The sequence below is a fragment of the Cyclopterus lumpus genome, chromosome 17 (assembly GCF_009769545.1).
Source record: "Cyclopterus lumpus isolate fCycLum1 chromosome 17, fCycLum1.pri, whole genome shotgun sequence".
Lineage (NCBI taxonomy): Eukaryota > Metazoa > Chordata > Actinopteri > Perciformes > Cyclopteridae > Cyclopterus > Cyclopterus lumpus.
The window spans coordinates 17069955-17091410 of record NC_046982.1 but is presented as its reverse complement, the minus strand read 5'-3'; the positions used below and the strand labels follow the sequence as shown (position 1 = coordinate 17091410).

The window sequence follows — 21456 nt, the reverse complement described above, 5'->3', positions numbered from 1 at the left end:
CAGTTCAAAATATCGGCTTTTATTAATCCTTTAACTAAACAGGTTCAGAAGTATCACGTCAACCTATGTAATAATGTATAAAAATGTAATAGGAATCTCAAAAGACGAAGCAGACGTTACATGTATGTTCTTTGGCTGCAGAAGCCTGTTGGAAGCCAGTGGTAACAACATGGAGACTGAGACTGGCTGAACAGAGGAGACGAGCTTTACACACACCGACTACATCCGTACAATGAAGAGGTATCAATGTCAAAAAGCTCTTTCCATTTCAACAAAAAAAATTGAAAACATCTGTAAAAAGAGACAGTCGAACTAAATTAATATTTACCTCATGCAGTGACATACAGCATATTAGTTTTCCAGTGACTTTTTCTGACTCGGATTAAACCAGAAAGTGGCGCAGTAAAAATGAACTACAAATTTGTTTTACTCATACAAAATTTAAAAAAAGCTTACATATGGTTCAAAGTAAAATGGAGGAGCCAATAGAAAAATACTGACCAACAACACTGAGTGAATAACATATATATCTAAACCTCCTGGCGAGCTGCAAAGGCAGGCCTATGCAATACAGTGAAACATATCCTGAGTGTGTACACTACAAGGTGAACTTGACTGTAAAAGCAAAAATTAAAGTACATTTTGCACCAGTCACACAAACAATTTAAACACCGAGTCAAATCATCATAATAATGCTGAAGCACCCCTTTATCAAGCCGTATGGTCCATTAATAGACTGAACGACACGATTATCAAGGACTAACTTGCATAGGCAGCACAAAAACAAAAAAAATCAAAACACTTCTGAACTCTTTAGCATGAAAACTGGGTAAACGGCATTAATCTTATGCAGCACCTTATTTTGTTTATAACTAATCAGACAATCTAAAAAGAAAATAGATCCTTAAAGATTTCAATCAACAGTTAAGTAATTTTAATCAATTTCAAATAAAATGTTTTTAAAAGGTTAATTCATTTTGACTACTGCGGTTGAGATCTCGAAAAAAGATCTTTACTATGAAAACAAAATGTATGCATTTTTCAGAATCTCACATTTAAATTTTAACTTGGAGCTTTGACCAACAAAAAGGGATTTAAAGAACTTTACCATGAACAATGCTGCCTTGTAGGAGCTAAAAAGCTCAAATGATCTAATCAACATTTTTTTTAATAATTTGTTGTGTGCAATGAATAAAAAAGAAAATGCTGAACAGAAAAAAAAAATACTTTTGAGAAAGGACTAGTTGAAAGGTCATAATAAAATGTAGTATAATTCAAAACAATTTCAGCAGCACATCTCTTCGGTCTTGAGTTTCACAGAAGGATATCGCTGCTAAAAAAGGGACCAATATGTACTTGTAGCTGGGGCTAGAGGAAAGGACATTTGTAAAAATCAACATTTACCAAGTTGGTAAGAAAATAAATGTAACAAAACATATGTAATTAGTCATTGCAGCAGTAAAATTAATGAATTTCTTTTGAACATGTCCCTCCCTCTTATCCTCTAAGATTTACCTTTTACTGCCTGACCAACCACATTGCCCCCCCCCCCCCAAAAAAATACAGTTTTTATACTTAACTGGTCAGGAAATGAAAAGCAGATACCTGGATTAAAAATAAAGTACAATAACGATTCACTGTAAGCCTACAGATGCAGTGCACTGATCAGTTATGTGCCCCTGAATAAACACGGTTGCTGAAAACATTCAAAGCAAATAATGAAAGTTAAAAGCAGAACACAAATATGGTGTGGTATAATAACAATGCCTTGTCTTGATCAAATAATTGTAATCTTTATAACACATGAGGAAAAGACGTTTTTAAATGTGCACTGAACCAGTAGGCTTTGCAGTAAGCTCAACAGGAAAACTTGGCTCCCGTCTAAACTAAACCATGGTATATATATCAATTATCGCTGTGAACACGTGTCCTTAGCACAGCCAGAAACCTCTTGCAGGCCCTGGTAAAAAGTTAGAAGTCATGACGACAATGACAAGTCTAGGAGGCAGTGACTCCCTCCCACTCCACCAGGTACTGCACCTTGCCGTCAAGGGTGACCCGTCGTGCCAGGACTTTGTACTTTTCCCCACAAGCAAGTCGCCCTGCTGCTCCGAAATAGCTGCTGATGGAGCTCTTGAGGTGGGAGAGCTGGCTGTTGGGGTCCATGCCATGAACTATATCTGTGGAGTGAAGCCCTGGGAGTGGGCTCATCATCTCCGTAGCTGAGAGGTTTGGGTCTGCATGGCTCGGAGGCGGGATCTCTGGGTTGGGGGGCTGCAGGGCCCTTCGTGGCCGCCCACGTTTCCTCTTTAAGGGTGGAGCAGAAACGGGCATGATGCAGGCTGTCGGTCGCGTCTTGCTGGAGCTACAGCTAGTGTGTTTAATAGGAAAAGAGGAAGTAAAACAATGCGTTTTCATTCTGAGAGCAATAACAAAAACCAGATGAAGAGACTGCAACGGCTGTACTTGAGCACAGCAGTGCTTTGTGATAAATGCATGTGAATATGCGCATAGTGACAATTGTTCACCATATTTAAAATCTTATGTTAGCATGCATAACACTAAACACTTAATGCTGATGTGGAAAATTGCTTAGGGGAGGTATGCATTAGTACATTTTTGGACGAGATGAAATTATGACTTGATGGTCCAGAAATACAAATGAACATGAATTTTATGTTAAATCCTTGAATATTTTTGGACATTTCACTCAAAACCACAAATGTCAACCTTATAAAGTGGCACTAGAGGAAAAGTTAGGAAAGCCATGAAGTCATTAGGATTCTTCATCTGAAGACGTGAATGTCTGTACAAAATGCCATTTATGCTCCAATAGCTGTTGAGATTTCAGTCTGGACCAAAGTCGCAGATCAACCGACAGAACTCTCCATAGCTCCAGAGATGTCACAGTGAGGAAGAGTTAAATGTTGCAGTCGAATAGCAGGCCTACCTGGACGGTCTAGAAATGCTAGTTGAGGTAGTTTCTGTGGTGCTCGGGGCTCCTATGGATTCCACATCTGAAGTCGACAGCAGAGACCTCTCAGTCCTGGTGTTGTGAAGACAGGATTTTAATACAAATATTGTACAAACAAAAAGGAAAATACTGCCAACTGGTACTTATTATTCAGTTAATGAAGAAATGTATCTGCAAAACTTTTGGTAATTGTTTTAGTGAATAATAAAAGTACTAATTAAAAAAGATCTGTGTGAGGATTTTATTCTTTTCTTTACATCAAAATCAAAATAGATTAAACATCTTTGCGTTTTAGGACAAACAAGCACTTCAAAAACATCACCATTATATAAATGAAAACAGTTGTTGTTTGCAGCCCTAAGAGTACAGGGACTTCACCGCTACACAATTGTTTAGGAATATAACTTCAAACCGCCAATTGCTCACTTACTTGATAGAGGTTAAGTGATCCAATGTGTTGGGCTCTAGAGGCAGATGCTTTATGTCCTGTCAAAGACAAGAAACCAAATGCATTATAACTCACTGGGTTTCTTTTTAACCGTAGCTCTACAGAGTAATGCCAAAAATACCCAGTCTCAACAACCACACCCAGCTTACACCCACTAAGACAAATGCGCACGCAAACACACACCTGGGATAAGAGTTCACTGCGTTGTGGTTTAGCCAGAGTCTCCAGAGAATGTGCTCCTTGCTTCCTCTTTTTCTTCTTATCTGTGCCATTGGTTAAAGTCCTGCAAGCACGAGAACAACAAACATGTCCCAACAGTTTCACAAGTAATGGCAGGTATACATTAAATACCTGTTAAGGAGTATGAAACAAATTACAATTTGTGCCATCAGTCCAACATGAGCATTTCAAAATCAAGAGCTCATAATGAACGAGATATATCACCCCAAAAAAGTTAAACATTTGACTGCAGAACTTAAAATGCAAGCGTCACATCTTACCTCATGCCAGACCGGTTCTGGGTGGACTTACATCCCTTGAAGGGGATCTCATGTGAAGCCCTCTCCATCACTCTGCCGGTTGGCTCATCAGAGTTGGGGGGAGCAGGAGGGAAACGGATCCTCAGCCCAAACAAGTGCTTATTTTTCTTAATCTCCTTCCCTGACTTGAACCTGGAAGGAGCATATGAAAAGTTTTTTTTAAAAAGGAGTTAAGAAAAAGACAAAAGGTTATTTCGATTATCCAATAAAAGGAAAAGCTTACATGCTCCTGTTGTTGTTTAATGCCTCCAGAACACTTGCATATCGCTTTGATCGGGGAGTGTTAGTAAGCTGCAGACATGAGAGGGGAGATGCAAACAGGAAATACAAGGTGCAAGAAAAGGTAACATAAAAAACACCATGTGGTTTCAAACCCTAATTTGGCAGCCAGGGTTAACCTAAGAATAATTACAGCTGTAGGACAGGCTAACAATGCGGTTTGCTCATCAATTTGAGATGTATCGATGCATTAAGCAGCTCCATAGTATGGAATCTGCTAACATGTAGCAGGTTGCCAAATTAAAAACATACATCCTTTGAAATTAAATAAAAACACTAGGCTACATAGATGTGTTTTTATGTTAATTACAAAACTCAAAAAGAAACTTTCCATAGAACATTCAAGTGTGTCCTTGTACAGAATTGGCCATTGCTACATAAGTTGGCAAATAATCACATGTAACTTGATAAGTAGCGTCCATACCTTCCCCAGCTGCAGAAGCTCCCAGTTATCATTGATGTAAGACATCAGGTGCATCTCTGAGTCAAAGTACTTCTTCTTGTGAATCACACTCAAGTTGTACAGGCTCAGGTGTGTGACATTCTCCCTGAAAAATAGTAAAAGCTGTGTTTTATTCACTTAGTCTGGTTCCAAAAGAATTATCTTGAAAAGAACAACTTTAATGGTCAGAAAATGCAGGAATGCAGCGGCGGTGATGAGGCACAGTGGCAAAGCTGAAGTGTAAAAACAAGATACATTTGATACTGGAACACTTAACTATAGATCTGTAGAATTTGGTGTAAGGGGGCAGTTTATTTATTTATGTGTATATATATATATATATTAAGAGCACTACATTGGGAAGATAGCAATCACATCATTGCTTATTTGATCAAATAGTAAACTGCTTTTAAGGAAGACTATCCGAGTCAACTTACAACTTACATCTTGAGCTTCACTTACCATGTGAGAGGCAGTCGGCTGAGGTACTCTGGTCCACCATTGCAAACGGAACAAATAAACAGATAAAACCTAAAGTTACAAACACAAAAATGCATCAGCTTATTACACTGCAAAATGAATTGGTGACCACAGGACAGTTTCAAGGCCTGGTGCTTTATGGTTTGCGAAAGGGAATGTCAAAAAGACAAGATAATGTGTCCCGATAGATAGATGGCTAGATATAAAAATTAAAAAAACACCACCACTCCAAGGGTAGTATCTGTTCAAATAAATTCATTTCCCTAGGTAAGATAGCTGAGTGAATACAGATGTTTAATTTTTTTTACGGTTGTTCAGAATAATTTTCAGTAGTAAGAACTGGTATTGTAGCATGAAGTATAAAACATAAAAATAGTGCTATTTGCACCTGTCTCCATAGAGCATGGGCATCTGTAGGCAATGGAGACACGCCTCATGGAACCACTGCAGACACCCGTTGCACTGCAGCATCTTCAGGTACCAACTTCAAGGGCAGAAAAAGAGTTGTTAGCTGTACTGGCAGAGACAGATTGAGAGATATGGATCGATATATGTAGATATAAAAAACATGGTTGTGGAGGAAGTTGTTTTCCTGATTCTGTAGTGTGTTCTAAAGTATGCAATGTGTTACTCACTCTCCTGGACTTTCACAGTAGCAGTAGCACCGCTGGGTGTTAGTCTTGTGGCCCTGGTCCCAAACCAGCTCGTCCAGAGCGTATGGGAGAGACAGGTGCAGCTCCGTATCCTCCTGTTGCTGCTGCTGCAGAAAGCCCGTAGCAGGTGCTCCCCTCATGTGTGCAGCCACCCTCTGTACACCACAGATAACAGCATGTTCACCTCAACATAAAACCATGTGTATACACACACACACACACATATATATATATATACAGAATTTACTCTGTAGATTATCTTGTACTCTATAGAGTCTCATATCTATTAAAGCCAAGCAAATAATAGCCATCATGTAAATACATAATCAAAACTCATACATTCAACTAAAGGTTTCATTGCAAGTTTTCACTCAAAACTAAAATACGTACCTTAGGTATAGAAGTGAGCTCACAATCTGAGCAGAGCCACTTGTCATCTGAGTCAATGACAGAGGCGTCGATGATGGGGGAGTGGCACAGCTGATGGTAGCCTAAAAAAAATGTTGAACACATTTATATACAGCGGCCATTTACAAGTTAGGAAAAAGGAGAAAAGAACTGCACGCACTACTTTGTTCAATGTTCAGCGTGAAAGCATCAGAGACAACAAAAGGGCATTACCTTGTCCACACTTGTCACAAATGACTATTTCATTGGGTTCATCTGAAGTTTCATCCTGGCATATAGAGCACACAATGTCGTCGTCCTCATCATCCTCCTCCTCATCATCTTCATCCCCTGAAATAGACAAACGGCTAGTTGTGACAGAGTAAAAGCTAAGCCTGCAACAAAGGGGACTTCTTGTTTGATTGAAAGTAGTTCCAACTAATTTATCCTGATTAAAATCAGAGGACACACGTTCATAAAAAATTTTTAAAAAAATGTAAATGGAATTTAGACACGATCCATTAACCTCCATAGTATTTGGGATAAGATCTCAAAAGAATCCCAATACTATGCTGTTGTTCTGTAACTACACCCAACAGTGATGTCAGGGCATCGTGATGCAAGGAGAGAACTTCAACCACTGGAGGTCAGCACAGAACAAGGCTTTTAGCTGATGTTAATGTTTTAATCAGCACTACAACACAGAGTGCCTAGAGCTGTGAAGAAACATGTGAATCAGCTGAAAAGAATGTAATGTACAATCATGATATGCTTTATTATAAAACCATCTCTGCCATGTCCACCTTCATATTTTCACAAGTGGACAGAGCCCAGCCTCTTTTTTACATGTGGGCGAGGAACTTGTGCTGCACTGATGCCAGACACTGGACAGTTAACTGCCAGCCACAAGAGAAGGGAGATAAGTAAGGCAGTAGAAATTCAGACAAGGGTGGTGACAGTACAATACTAATCCAAGAATTTGAGCAAAATCCCAATGAAAACTATACCGAATATAAAGTGCAGATGTTGCAAGGTCTATTAAATAACCTAGAAATGACAAAGGATCCAAAGATCAAAATATAAATCCATGTAGAATGCACGTCTTCAAGTTGACGAATTTACCTGTCTGGATATCCTTCCACAGAACCCAAGACTTTGACCGATCCTCAAAAACTACGAAGCATCGCTGCTTGTCCCGATTTATCTGGAGGGAGAAAAATATACATAGATGTCTTCCTAAAGGCCACACAGTTCTTAAAACCAAAATATTATACCCAGGCATCTCGCACATTGACACTAGTACAGTAAAATACCGATCAAATGCTGTCGTCACATCTGCCTAATTTAAAAGGATTTTTCCAGGTAGACTGTGCGTCTTATGACCAAAACTGATAATATAAATAACAGCTGATGTTCTGTAAAATCAGGTGAAATAACATGTGGCAAGAAGTTTTCAAACTGTATGAGGTGGTACTGCGATATCAAACATAATTTTAGTACCAAAAGGTGAGTTTCACCTCACACTTACCTTGGTGATTGTCCCCAAGTAGAACAAGCCATCTGACCAGCGGGCCAATACGTCCTGTCCTTCTGTGAACCTGTCAGACATGCCGTCCTCTCCATACTCTCCCCTAGCAGAAAGGCTTGTGGTGGACAAGGTCACAGCCTGCTGCTGCCGCTGGGGGAGAGCTCTGTGATGGACAGACAGGTGATCTACAACCCCGGAGTCTCTGAACAGGGGGAGGCACAGAGCGATGCATTTAAAAATAATAAAATTAACTATATTTCTTCAGTAAGTTTCATTTTAACAACCAAAATACGTATACAAGTATAGAGGTAAGATATAACTATTATTTCATTGAGTCAGAGTAAATATGCACACATGCCTAAGGAGATGTGTGTGTGTATATATATATATATATATATATATATATATATATATATATATAAATTTTAATTTATATAGCGCTTTTCATAATACTCAAAGACACAGATATAATTGAAGTCATGTCTATTTGAAGTCATGTCAATTTAATGTATATAACAAACCAATCCTTCCACCCTCACACTTTTGTGGCCTAATAATAGCAATACCACAATCTATAGTCATTTGGATTAGAATCTAACCAAACACTGCCCTGTGTTATGGAAAATACAAGGAGATAAGGCTGAAAACTAAACATGTAATTTCCCCTCCAATGAATGCAAACAGGTGATTATACTCTTAATTAGTGCTAATTGGTCATTAACCCAAACAATGCGGTCAGCAATGTAGTTAGAGGGCAATGCTGAGTAACTCTTTAGCCAGTCCAACTTCAAAAACGTAAGTAAACGCAAAGGTTATTTAAGTTGAACACAAAGCAAGCGTTACATAAAAATAGACAATTGGATTTTAGTGACATTTCTCAGCTGTATTTATACAATTAAATACCTGGTATTACCTTCTGCTGCAAAACATTATTCATTAATAAAAGTTAACGTTGGAGGTTTTAAGATTGATATTTTCCATTTCCCTTTGGCCACAGTTCAAGATTCCCTTTGTTCAGACACTGAGTGAACATGATCAATACGAGCCACTAGAGACGACAAAGGACCAGTTGGAGAAAACGTTGCCTTCTGAATGTCTGGTAATAAAATAAATAGCGAGCAGCCAGGCTCGATTGTTAGCATGAACGACCCACATGCAAAGCTTAAACTCCGGAGAGGTCGCTGACCGTCGGACCCCCCCCCTCCCTCCCTCCACAGGAAGAAAACATGACAACAATACCTCATTCGGTCCCCTCAGCTTCTACAACGACTCGCACTACAAAATAACTCAATATAAAAATACCGCTGATATCCCGCTTCTTCGGCGGGTGGACTTATTTCAAAAGTATATCGCGGAAACTCGTGGGACTCGACCTTCGTCAGAAGATAACAAACGGTTCATTTTCCCCCAGCATGTTCGCCATTTTGGTTTCCCGCTGACGGGGAGTGCATTGTGGGAAGCGTTTAAACGACTGCTGCTCGCGACTGGAGGTGGTCGCTGCTACGTTCACCTTCTTTTTTTCAAACATTTGAAAATGTAGGCAGGGCATTTACTAAACAGGGCATCTCCGCCCCTTAAGGAAGTATAGTACAAATATATACCGTTTAGGGGTCGAACAAGGCATCTTTTTCTGCGGAATTTCTTCTGCATGTGTGGATTAAAATACAAACTAACGTCATAGGCATTGATTATAAATGGCCAGACATGTTTGCATAAATGTAGGTTATTAAAAAAAAGTTTAAACTTTCAATTCGGCAGTGTTTGATAAACGTGTGCAAATTGTGGGCACGCGCTGGCGCTGCGGCATCATGCGTCCGTTGACGGGTCATTTTTGTATTAAAGGTTATGACCGGAAGTTAGGTTGATGTTTAAAGAAAAGGGCTTTTATTGTGAAAAACGTAGCGGACTTTTATTTATCTCACGCTCGCTAGCTTGACCCGGTCATTGCTTCAGTGTTAAGCAACAGACAATATTCTTAATGCCTAATTGATATCAATGCATCGGGGAATCCACGCTGAAGCAGGTTTCGCCAATTTGGTTGACACCCTGAAGAAAAATGTTGTTATCGTTTTATTTGTAGACGATCAGGTTGCGCCTGCGCGGTGGTGGTACGTGGCTTTTTTTTCTAGGCCAGTTTGAGGTATGTTGCTTTGCTGCTTGAAAATCAGCAGCTGCTGCAAAGAGCAGAGTCGCAGGCAAAGTGCAATATCAGAGCGATTCACGGGGATAAGACAACACGACAGTCCAAGGGCCGTGTACCGTAGCGGGGCTCAGATCTGGTAAAATGCGGTCATTTCCTCCTGTTCTGTAAACGAGACGGGTCGTTTTATGTGGAAGACGCTCTCCGGTGTGTTTTGGATGATCTCCCACAGCCAGGTCCACGTATTGAGATGATCTATTTTTGTGATGGCGAAGAGTCTGTTTCAACGGGCCTGGGTGAAAAAGTCGTTCTACTTCCAGGTAATATCCCTGTCCAAGAATTGTTCTGTTACTCGGATTGTCGTCGTATACTGCGGGATGTGTTTAAATGGACTGAGAGCCTGCGTGTCGTGGTGGTCGGGGGTGACACACCAGACTGACAGCTGTCAGCTCTTGTGCCGTTTCCATATACCTGAGGAATGTGGCCGCTGATGAACAGATTAATATGTTCTTCTTTTCGCTCATCCAGAACAGAGAGTGTGGATAACATGTGAGATGAAATTGGTATGCCAGGACTTTTTTTGTTTTTACCCAGGCCAGGGAGGGATCTCTGTTTTGGATTTGATCTCACTTAATTTTAAGTTTTCCTCTCCTTACATTTGACTAGAAAGATGCCTGGACTTGCACTCAGTGCTCACTGTTGTTTCCTCGCCTCCAATAGTGCCAACGCTGCAGAACCCTTTTGGTTGGATAATGAGGTTGAACCTTCTCATTTGGGTACCAGTGGCTTGCTGCCAGTAACTACTCCCAGCATGAAGGAGCTTACGAAAGAGGAGGAGAATACAGGGCTGCATTTGCTCTCGGAAAGGGTAAACCTATTGTTGCAACATTACATAAAGTACAGTAAGCTTATCACAACTTTGGACGTGGACTACAGTCCGGGGACTACAGTAGAGTTCAGGAGGTTAACATTTAATCTGGCTTTAGACAACACTAGTCAGTGTTTCCTGCAGACCCTGTGGGCGGTTTAATCCAACCAGATCAGTCCCAATTAGGCTACATTTGATCCTGTACTTATTTAACCAGTTCCTATGTCAAACACTCTGTGCGGAAGTGGTTTATTTTAGTCACAAGGGGATCTCTATACATGCATGCAAAGTATACCTACATTTTTGCCACACTGGTCCTGTGTTTGTTTATTGTGTTGTGTCATTTGTTTGTAATTGTGTATTTGCTTCTGTCCCTGTTTTGGTGCACAGTTTGTTTGTTCAAAGAGAGAGACGGTTTTGGTTCAGTACGTTGGTATGATATTTTAGCAAATTTGTGCATTCTGTCGCCTCCTTTTAAAAATGCACTAATTGGCCTTTTATATTTACATATTTAAAAATGTGATGGCAGAGGCAGGTTATCCAGGTCTGTTACAGGACACGGAGTCCGGTTTGTATCGAGGCTCCAAGAACCATTTCCCCCAACAAAATGGCTTTTGAATTCCAAAGCTCTGTCCAAGTACCAAGCTCAAAAAGCCACACAAGAGCCACTTTTGGATTATTTGAATTTCTGTCTTTCCTGTTGGCTGTCTTTGATGCCAATATTACAGATCTTCAAGTGTTGTGACCGTTGCCCTGTTTTTGGGTCTTCTTCTATAAAGATATTTTTTGCATTCTGGGATGCCATCAACCCTCTTCTAAGCAGTGGTCGGCTGGGGTGGCGACACCTCGACTGCAGACAGGAGAAGCTCGGTCCTGAGAATGTCTGTGGACTCCATAGAGGACGTAGAATAGAGAAGGATGATGGCAAACGACGACCCCTCATGGGCCCAATCCCTACATGGGACCCCGAGGACAGCTCCATCCACAGTATATGAAGATGTGATACTGCAGGTCTTATGTCCCTGTTGTAGTGACCAGACTGTAAGCAGTCAATACTTCATGAGGGTTCACGCGCGGTAACTGAATCTAACTGTTGACAGCTGGTTACCGGCATTTTTCCGACAGGCTTTGTACTACGTGGACTTAACTCAACCGCAACAGGCTTCCTGGCTGCACTACTCATGGCCAGCTCTGATTATCATCAGTATTAACATCAGTATTATCATATCTTGCATCTGCTGCCACCTTAATTAACTATGTTAGATTAAAAAGATTTTTTCATTTTCATTTTGGAGGAATCTATTTTTATATTGTACTTTATTCCACTCTTCAAGTGTAATATTTGTGTCCCTTTTGTTATTTAGTTAAGTGTTCTTACTCAGTGCAAACTCATTTGACATGCGCAGTGTTACAATACACTTAGCATGCATTTACTACAGTGCATATATATATAAATATATACTGTATATGTATATGGTACTGCTTTGTACAACACATAGTATTCAACTGCTTTTTTTTTACATTTCAGTCCCGTGTGGGATCAATTAAGTTTATCTAATGTTATCTTAGTGAAGACAAACACCACATATTAGGTACCAAGGAAAAGGAGACAGCATAAGGGCCGCAGGGAGTAAGTAAGTGAAGGATAACTCGGAGGCTTCATCATGTGTTTGCTGAGACGTGCTGAGACGCAGCGCCACACAGACAACGTGCACACTTGGCTTTTGTCTGTGTGTTTCATGGGCCAAAACATTCTCTACGTACTCGCTCATACAGGCATAGCAAAGGAGCCAGTTCAGATAGAGGTGTGTAGTTGATGTGTACTCTCCTGATAACTCCAGTTCCCTCCCCGGAGGCCGGTTATCTGTTTGTATCTCCTCGGGACACACAGTGTTTTAAAAAAACACAACTCAGCTGGGCAGAGGAGACGACAGCTCGAATACGAAGCTGCTGTTAAAGCTCTAACAGCCGCCTGCTGCCATTGGACAATTTGGTGAAATGCGCCAAAGGGAATGCAAGGCAGGAATTTTCAGTTTTTTCCTGTACCCTCCTCCCTGTGGTTTGAAGTCTGTAGCTCAACGTGGAGGAGTGTTGCATAGTTTAGTGCAAACGGATTTCACGAAAACCTCATTTTGTGTTTTTAGCAAGTTCATATTTGTTTGGACTTTTGAAGCTGTTGCGAAGCTGAGTTGAGAGCAACAGCACGCTGCCAAAACATACGCAACATAAGCTGTTCCCAACATGTGATCGGAGTGAGAATCAAAACCCCTTCATTCTCCCAAGAGCAGATTTATTTTGTACTTGCTCGCATTGCAGTAGTTCACTTACTGCTGATATATTGATTTTGATATGTCAACTGACACAATGTAATATTTATTTATTTAAATCTTTTTAAAATGGACTGGGATGTTCAAAAGCAAATATAGCTCTCATTACTTTTGATAGGAATTCGTTTTTTGGATTTATTGAGAATAGACGTCTGTAAAGTTAATTCAAACACTAAAGTTACCGGTTAAGACACTGAACGACATGCGGCTCTTCTGTAAGTACGTCTTCTTGTCTTGCCTTTTTAGATCTTGTTCAGTATGTATATATATGTGTGTATATATATATATATATATATATATATATATATATATATACGTGTGTGTGTGTGTGTATGTATGTATGTATGTATGTATGTATGTATATATATATATAAAAGTTGGTCTTATCTGTTCTTAAAGGTATATTTTCCAGCTCCGGATCTTAAGAGTTTCTGTTTCTGCTCGGCCTCCATAGGCTCGGATCTCCTTTGTAAGGGTGAAGTACCTGTTCCTGACATGGCTGACTGTGCTGGTGGGGAGCTGGGTGCTCTATGTGCAATACTCCACCTACACAGAACTGTGCAGAGGACATGAGTGCAAGAACGCCATTGTGAGTAGTGGCTTTGTTTATTTTGCAGGAACACCTAGCCTAAGGTTGGGTCAACCACAGTTATTTCAAAGTGGCTGCTGTTTGAAAATTGCACAAGTGAACCTCTGTCAAATGTGATTTGTGTGTGGCAACTAAAACGTGTTGTAAATACTTCTTGTGCACTTTGTTTAAGATCTAGAATAGAAATATTACCTCAGATTAGCAGACACACGGCGTCTAATGTAAAGGATGAATATAATTATAAGTATAAAGGGGCTTAAAATGAAATCAAACTTAACTACTTTGTCTGTCTTTTTCAAGTGTGATAAATACAGGAAGGGAATCATCGATGGTTCGGCCTGCAGCAGCCTGTGTGACAAAGACACGCTCTACATGAGCAGGTGTCTGTCAACGCTGCCAAATAACCAAGTAGGACTCCAATTTTACTTTCAGTTAAAGTTGTGATTGGACCACCGGCTGTTTTCAGCATGTTTACGGTGTGTTTGGCATTCTGTTTGCCAGGTGTACACAGGAAGCTGGGGAGACCGCGATGGGATCATCCGCTGTAAGTTGGGGGAGGTCGTGCACTACGAGCTGGGTGAGGAGCCGGAGCCCCGTAGAGAAGCCCCCGTATTCGACAAGCCCACCAGAGGCACATCGGTGGAGAAGTTCAGAGAGATGGTGTTCAATCACCTCAAGGTAAAGAGCTGGAGTCAGAGAGGTTCACATAGATTCACATATTGTAGTCTGTGGCAAGATGGACCAAAGCCTGGAACAGCCCTCTTCAAGTCTATGTCCCTCTCGTTCCATCAGTCCAAGCTTGGAGAGCAGGCTAATCTCGCCGGCCTCGTCAGCCAGATCCTCTCTGTCGCCGATGGCAACAAAGATGGACGGGTGTCACTGCCAGAAGCCCGTTCTACATGGGCCCTACTGCAGATGGATGAGGTAGGATAACAAGCTACTGTCATCTGTGGCACAAAATATGTTGTTGTATTTGTATGAGATGTCCCGGTGTGAAAAAATGTACAGCAAATATGAAAGTACTCGAGCTGTTTGGGGAGACACGATTGTGCTTTGCTTTTCGAGGTGCTGCTGGGCCTGCTGCTCCAGGACCGTGGACACACCCCTCGTCTGCTCGGCTACTGCGGAGACCTGTACATGACGGAGCGAGTCCCTTACGGACCCCTGTATGGGTTGTCTCTCCCCTGGCCGCTGGTATCCTGGGTGCCCAGCAGCGTGCAGCGCACTATGGACCAGTGGTTCACCCCCTCGTGGCCTCGCAAAGCAAAGATCTCCATGGGCCTCCTGGAGCTGGTGGAGGACATCTTCCACGGTACCTACGGCAGCTTTCTGATCTGCGACCTCGCCGCGGCGCACTTTGGTTACACCGACCGCCATGAGCTCCGCCTGACTAACACCCAGACGGTGGTTCCCGAGGACGAGTTCAGACGCACCATGCGGGTGCTCAAGTGTGAGACTGACGCCGACTGCGTGTACGGGGCCGACTGCCAGACGTCATGTGACGTGTCAGAAAAACGGTGCAGGGAGGAGCCAGTCCAGCCCAACTTGGCAAAGGCATGCAGTGCACTGAAGGACTACCTCCTGCGCGGGGCGCCGTCAGGGATGAGAGAGGAGCTCGAGAGGCAGTTGTACGCCTGCATGGCTCTGAAGGGAAATGCTGGACAGATGAACATGGAACACTCGCTTATTCTCAACAACTTGAAAGCTCTGCTGTGGAGACAGATCTCACACACCAAAGACTCGTGACGAGGAGAGGAAGTCGTTCTGAAATGTCAGTTCCACACATGGAGCTGAGGATTAAAGATGCTGCGATTTAGGAATTGCACATTTAATGAAGTAGTTTTTATCAGCTCTTAACACTTATGAATGATGAAACTGATGCAGACTCTACATCCTGTTTCAGAGGTTAAATAAACTGAATGATAGCATGTCATCAGCCACATTACATTGTATTAGTCAAACCAGTGGCATGTTTCGAGGGCGCAGCTGATAGACTCGTGAACAGAGTTACTGTTACTCAAGAGCCGAGAGACCACATTGCTGTTTATACCACAATCATTCAGATATATTTGAGATTGAAAAATTAGTTGTACAAAGCTCCAGCTGAAAGTGTAATGCACTATAGATGGGCTCCTTGATTTTATTGTTACGGTTGCTCCTGAGCAACATTGCATAAGGGAGTGTACCTTTTTAAATGATTCAGCAGTTATTCTGTATTTTGGTTTCCAGGAAATTCAGTCATAAGACCAAAACTAGCACTGCCTACTGAGGGTATGTATACATCTTACGGTCACAGAATTAGACCTTTTATTATTTTTAAGTGAAGAAACATACCTGGGCACTATTTCTTTTTTTTAGCTATGGTTAATCAAACTGGAGAATAGTGCAAATGATTTCTGCAGCGAATGAATACACATTTAGTGCACCGTTTACAGCAGCAGGACACTGTTTGTGGTATCGATTCAATAAACTACAGTGCCCATGTTTATCATAATGAAGGAATATGTCACGCATTGCAACGTGACAAATCTATTTTTGGCTTTGGCTACACAGGCTGTACAAAAGAAATTGTTGGTTTGTCTTTAATAAGAAATGTCAATGCCTCTGTACAAGGAGGCAGTTCACTAGCTTCAAGTGGACATGATGGTATTAGTCAGCGTTCTACAAGGATCTTCCTGTGGGTCTGTACATTTTCCACCTGTAACACTAGTGACATTGTCAATGCTGCATCAACGACACAAGGAATATTAATGTATTTGATTTATGAATGTTCTCTTGTATTTCTCACAATTTCACAGCATTTATGGTCATGTGCTGTATCACATGTTTTCATTTTGTCTCAGTGCCATAAAGATCCAGCTGTAATCACTTATGAATGTTAACCAATGTGGAAGTTGGAGATTTTGATCCACTCTTGTGGTCACACTTGAATGCCGAGTATTTTCCATGATCCATTCCAGACATTGCTGTTGTGAAGTTGCTGTAACAGAGTTGACAACCTGACTTGATTTAACACGTTAAATGAATTTCAGAGTACTCGACCAGCACGGCGAGCTTGTGAACAATGCTGCTTTTTTTCCTTCCCCACTTTGAGAATGTAAAAAAAAAAAAAGTTTACCTATTAAAAGAGACCCGCATGATTTTGCACAAATAAACTTCACACCACTTCACTGTAACTTATCAAATCTGTAATTGCAATGCACCACTCACTCAATTAGCTAGATTATAGATAAGAAATATGAATATTAATCCCTAACCACTCGAAACTATTGACGTGGACAAAAACGTGAGTTTGAAATAAATTTATTTGTGTGCCGTCACAGCAGAGCTCCTAACCGTCCTCTGCCTCTTGTGCTTGCGCTCGCAAGAAACTGGCTTTCTTCTGGGCGACGCGGTCCTTCCTCTGTGCCAAAGATAACTTGGCGCGATTCCACCTGCCCGGAAAGAAAGCAGCTCCATTAATATTCAGCACACCAGAAGGAACAAGTCCGCTCAGCACTGGGAGCTTCCCAGTACAGATATTCAATACTTATTTTTCCATGGTATTTATAATTTGAGATATACATTTTTAAAAGAGTTACATTGTCACAATTTGGCTCCAAAAGCAGAAAATTCACGTTTCACTCAAGTTGCGGCATCGATAATTCTGGCTTTGGAAAACAAACAAATGAAGGAAAAAAAGAACCCACCTCTTCTTCTTGATCTCTTTTGCGGGTTTCTTTTCGTGGGTGGGGTTTGCTCTAATGGAGGCGTGTGCTTTTTTGTACATTTCTTCGACCTGAAAAAACAAAAACAACCCACATGTTATTGCTCCACGGCGAGGACATTTCACTGTGCTTCATGATTCCTCTCGCTTCTCTCAGCCCCGTCTTGAAAGGACAGTAAACATCAGCTAATGCAAATGAAGGACCAACTACATTTTGCTCAGCAGAATGTGTATCATCATCAAGAAGCAGAGGACCAGTAAACACAGCGGTTGAATATTTGACAAACATACTTGAAGTAATGCTTGTGTAAATTTGCACTAATGATGCAGAGTGGAGATGTGAAATTCTCGAGCACTGGGCTTCAGGGTGTTTTTGAGGAGAGTTCAGCGTGGGTCCACATATGTAACATTTACAATTATCTTCAAATAAATCCCAAAACAAGTGTGATCAAGTTATGTACTAAGTAACATGCTACAGTTTCAAAACTAACTCATCGCTGCTCTCTGGTGGACAGATTATGTAATGCAGCATTTCATATGCAGCCAATATGGCCGATCGTAGGGCGGTGTGGTTGCACCAGTGAAACTATGGCCAGAGACACTTTACTGCAGTGTGTATTGGTGAGTGAAGAGCATCCATCTTACTGCGTCTGGCGTGACTCTGTTCTTGATGAAGCGAGAGAACTGTTTCTTGTAGGCATCCTCGTCCTCCTCCATCAGATACGACATGTAGTCGGCAATATTCATGCCCATAATGTGTTTTCGGTGCACTTCTGCGTTGAATTCTTTACTCTCAGAGTCGTAACCGGGGAAACGTTTCAGACTAGGGAAAAAAAGGCAGAGCAAAGCTCACGTCAGGTTTTGTGACAGACAATTCAACTTTTCCAAGTGAAACAATTTCTTATAAATGTTCAATTTTTCCTAGTTTCTCGTATTTCTCCAATGCTCTGACAAACGGTCACTCTGATGTTTGCTTTGGTTCGTCTCTCTTCTCTCAGCCCCGTCTTGAAAGGACAGTAAACATCAGCTAATGCAAATGAAGGACCAACTACATTTTGCTCAGCGGGATTTGTATCATCATCAAGAAGCAGAGAAAAACCACCAACCACAAACTGGACCAGTTTGACCGACTGGTCATAAACCAGCTGATTTAAAAATAATGTGGGCATTACGCTAAAAGAAATCTAATGTTCTTTCTCGACGTGATAAAGTGAAAAATCTGAATAAGTCACAGAAGAATCGAGAAGAACTTTTCTGACTTGAAACCAAACAGCTGGTGCAGAGGTGAAGTTGCACAACTAGTACAATATAACCTAAATTAAAAAGAGGCTATTCACATCATCACACTGACCTGTGGGGAATAGCCAGCCCGCCGTCCACGGCCCCCTTCAGTGCTCCGAACACCTTGTTTCCGGTCGTGGTTCTGGCGAGGCCTGCGTCCAAGTAACAGGTAAAGGCACCCGGCTGTCCGTCGATGCTTTCTACGTTGAACTCGTCTCCCGTCACCTCCACCTGGCCCTCGTACACCTGGTCCATGCCAAACTTGTGCAGCAGCTATAAAAAAAAGGATGCAAGAAAACACTTTAACACGCGATGATCACACACTTTTGAAATACAATAAATCTGACTTAAGAAATTGCTATGAGAGCATAAATCTCACTCTCCTATTCATGTGCTGACATCAGCAGCTTTCTGTGTGTGCAGTCTTACCCGGCGAGCCAGGAGCAGCCCGGTGCAGTAGGCCGCAGCATAGTTGGTAAGGCCTACTGTGATGCCATACTTGGGAAGCTCGTGAGAGTAAGCAGCGCACACAATCTGGTCTCCTTCAATCTTTGCATAGGCGATCTGCACAAGACAAGACACACTGGGTTAGCCCGGTCGTATTTAAGGGGAGACCACGTGAGTTTCAGCCAGTCTCTGTCACCGACCTGGCAGCAGATGTCCCTGTTGGAGAACCGGACGATCATGCGGTACTTGGGTGTGTTATACTTGTTTTTGTCCTGCACGACGAGCCGCTTTCGGGCAAAGAAGTCGGTTTTCCCCTCTGTAGAATTACCAAAACTATATTAATGAAGCCGTAGTGGTTACTTTAAACATGAGCATGTCTTCACACTCAGGCCTGTGAAGACAATCGTGTCTTACCTCTCCTCCTCCTGAATTTGACTTGGTATCTCCTGAAGTAGGCCTTGTTCTTCACCACTTTGACGAACCCCTGCGGAGGAAAAGTCCCGATGTTACAGCGCAAACTAACAAGAGAAGGGGGAAAAAAGGAGCATGCGAATGAAACACGTGTGAACAGTTTTCAGCGTCGCGGTATCGACTCATTCATAAGTGTCGGTTGAGGTGAGAGCTCTGCAATGTGGGTCAGCTGAGTGAATTGTGTCGTCAGCCATTGGAGGCGCCACGCTGGAGCTGTGCGGCTCACCGGTCCGGCACCGACCAAACATCCGCAAACATCTGCCCCTCGGCCCGCGGGACACCCTCGTCTACCATCAAACGCGTCTCTACACAACCAGACCGTGTGGCCTGGGTGATTATTTAAAGTTTCAACTCACCATCTCTGCGCGGATTTAGCTGCTGTTGCTCCTGGATTCAGATCGTCTCTGTGGAGCGGAAGGTTGACTTGGCAACGTCTCTTAAGTTGGACGTCTCGTGGGGAGACAGCGCCCCCTGCTGCCCCGGAGGAGGACACGCTGGAGCCGACAGGGGGCAGCAGCGACACACTCACACACTCACACACGCACACACAGCAGGGTTCACTCATCTTCACCAACAGTGATTTAGTGATTATCAAGTTATGACAATATAAAACAATAATGCAATTGTTATGTAACTTATTGAAACGTGGAAACCCAAATTGTTCAGTAATCTTCTAAATAAAGAGAGTGTGTGCTGGCCTTTGGAGTTGTTTATTTCTAGAGCTGGATTTCCTGTCACCTGATGCACTCAGTGAGGATGAGGCACATTTGCTTTCAAACAACTTGACACTGAAGGACATATCCGCTTATGTATCATCCATCCGTGTTGTGAAATCCATATTTTTGGCCCGAAAAGGTCTAAATGACAAAATCGCTGAAGCTTGGGTGGATTTTAAATCCAGAGAGAGGTCACAAAATTTGACTGTTGAATTATAATCTGAAGCAGGCTTTTATTTCAAGATGTTATCTCCATATCTACCTTGTTTTAACATCGTGACTAAAAAAAACACTCAGGATCTTTGCAGTCGACTTGTTGAAACCCTGTATGTATGTTTGTAACATTTACAGATTTACAGTCCAACACAGAGTTTACCAAAACAAATGGACCCAAGCTCCTCTGACCTCTGCTGGCACGGTAAAGTCCTCCTGGACATATATGGTGGTTGATTAAGTAGTGCTTATTAATATTTACCTCTCACTTTGTCCTGATGTTCGCTGGGGTCAAGGGCTGCACAGCTTTCATCCAAAAAACATGTAACAATCTTTAAGATTTAATTTGTTGAATTGGAGGCCTTCTATAAGCTTCATTGTTTTTCAACGGACACCTGAATTCCAAAACCTTAATATTGACGGACATGTTCTTATTTTTCTTCTATAATTCTTCAGCTATTATTTCAACATTCGGTCACACGTCTATACTTCTATATTACACACAAGCACAACCTGGACAGCTGCTATGATATTGCATACCAGCACAAACTCTGCTGTGATTAATATGAGCGATGAGCATCGTGGTTTTGGGGTCATTCAAAGGGCTCAGCATTACTCCACAAGTCCCCCTGTTCATGGACATGGATGTGAATGTACATATAACAGTCCCCCATACCAGGAGCAACATCAAACTAAATAAATCTTCTGGATTTTCTGCCTTGTACATTTCTGGTATGAAAAAAAGGATAAGCTATATATCTCTGTTATTTTCTGGTCTTGCTTTGTCATTATCTCAGCATATTTTTGTTTTACTTACATTGAAAACACCCTGTAACTGTAAGATACTCTTTATTAATACAGTAGTAAATAACTGGTGTTATTTTTATTTAAACAGTGTTAGAAAAAGTATTGAGATCCTAAACTAAGAGTAATAGTTTGACATTTTGACAAATCTGCTTATTTTTTGC

At 41.7% G+C, this 21456-nt stretch overlaps 3 protein-coding genes across 9 annotated transcripts; 1 reads left to right on the top strand and 2 right to left on the bottom strand.

The window, feature by feature from the left end:
- Positions 1-3: 3 nt before the first annotated feature.
- mtf2 (metal response element binding transcription factor 2) lies at positions 4-9248 on the bottom strand. 3 transcript variants are annotated; one of them, XM_034555650.1, is made up of 15 exons: positions 8970-9248; positions 7731-7932; positions 7325-7406; positions 6437-6553; positions 6206-6306; positions 5798-5970; positions 5551-5646; positions 5145-5213; positions 4665-4788; positions 4185-4252; positions 3923-4093; positions 3606-3705; positions 3405-3460; positions 2951-3046; positions 4-2371 (listed from the first exon to the last, which is right to left on the bottom strand). In XM_034555650.1, the coding sequence occupies exons 1-15, from the start codon at positions 8972-8974 to the stop codon at positions 1999-2001; spliced, it is 1833 nt and encodes a 610-aa protein (XP_034411541.1). In that variant the 5' UTR covers positions 8975-9248; the 3' UTR covers positions 4-1998. The 3 variants fall into 3 exon arrangements, with proteins under 3 accessions (XP_034411541.1, XP_034411542.1, XP_034411540.1); XM_034555651.1 differs by having other exon boundaries at positions 9104-9247; XM_034555649.1 differs by lacking the exon at positions 8970-9248 and adding an exon at positions 8644-8930.
- Positions 9249-9419: 171 nt separating this feature from the next.
- On the top strand, positions 9420-16830 carry dipk1aa (divergent protein kinase domain 1Aa). 5 transcript variants are annotated; one of them, XM_034555655.1, is made up of 7 exons: positions 9420-10190; positions 10591-10738; positions 13520-13654; positions 13955-14062; positions 14156-14332; positions 14447-14578; positions 14720-16830. In XM_034555655.1, the coding sequence occupies exons 2-7, from the start codon at positions 10682-10684 to the stop codon at positions 15398-15400; spliced, it is 1290 nt and encodes a 429-aa protein (XP_034411546.1). In that variant the 5' UTR covers positions 9420-10190; positions 10591-10681; the 3' UTR covers positions 15401-16830. The 5 variants fall into 5 exon arrangements, with proteins under 5 accessions (XP_034411546.1, XP_034411544.1, XP_034411543.1 ...); XM_034555653.1 differs by having other exon boundaries at positions 10537-10738; XM_034555652.1 differs by having other exon boundaries at positions 9420-10738.
- A 111-nt stretch (positions 16831-16941) lies between these two features.
- Positions 16942-20047, bottom strand: rpl5a (ribosomal protein L5a). The gene is made up of 8 exons (XM_034555658.1): positions 19916-20047; positions 19503-19572; positions 19289-19404; positions 19071-19205; positions 18712-18914; positions 18006-18183; positions 17344-17432; positions 16942-17088 (listed from the first exon to the last, which is right to left on the bottom strand). The coding sequence occupies exons 1-8, from the start codon at positions 19916-19918 to the stop codon at positions 16986-16988; spliced, it is 897 nt and encodes a 298-aa protein (XP_034411549.1). The 5' UTR covers positions 19919-20047; the 3' UTR covers positions 16942-16985.
- Positions 20048-21456: the final 1409 nt, after the last annotated feature.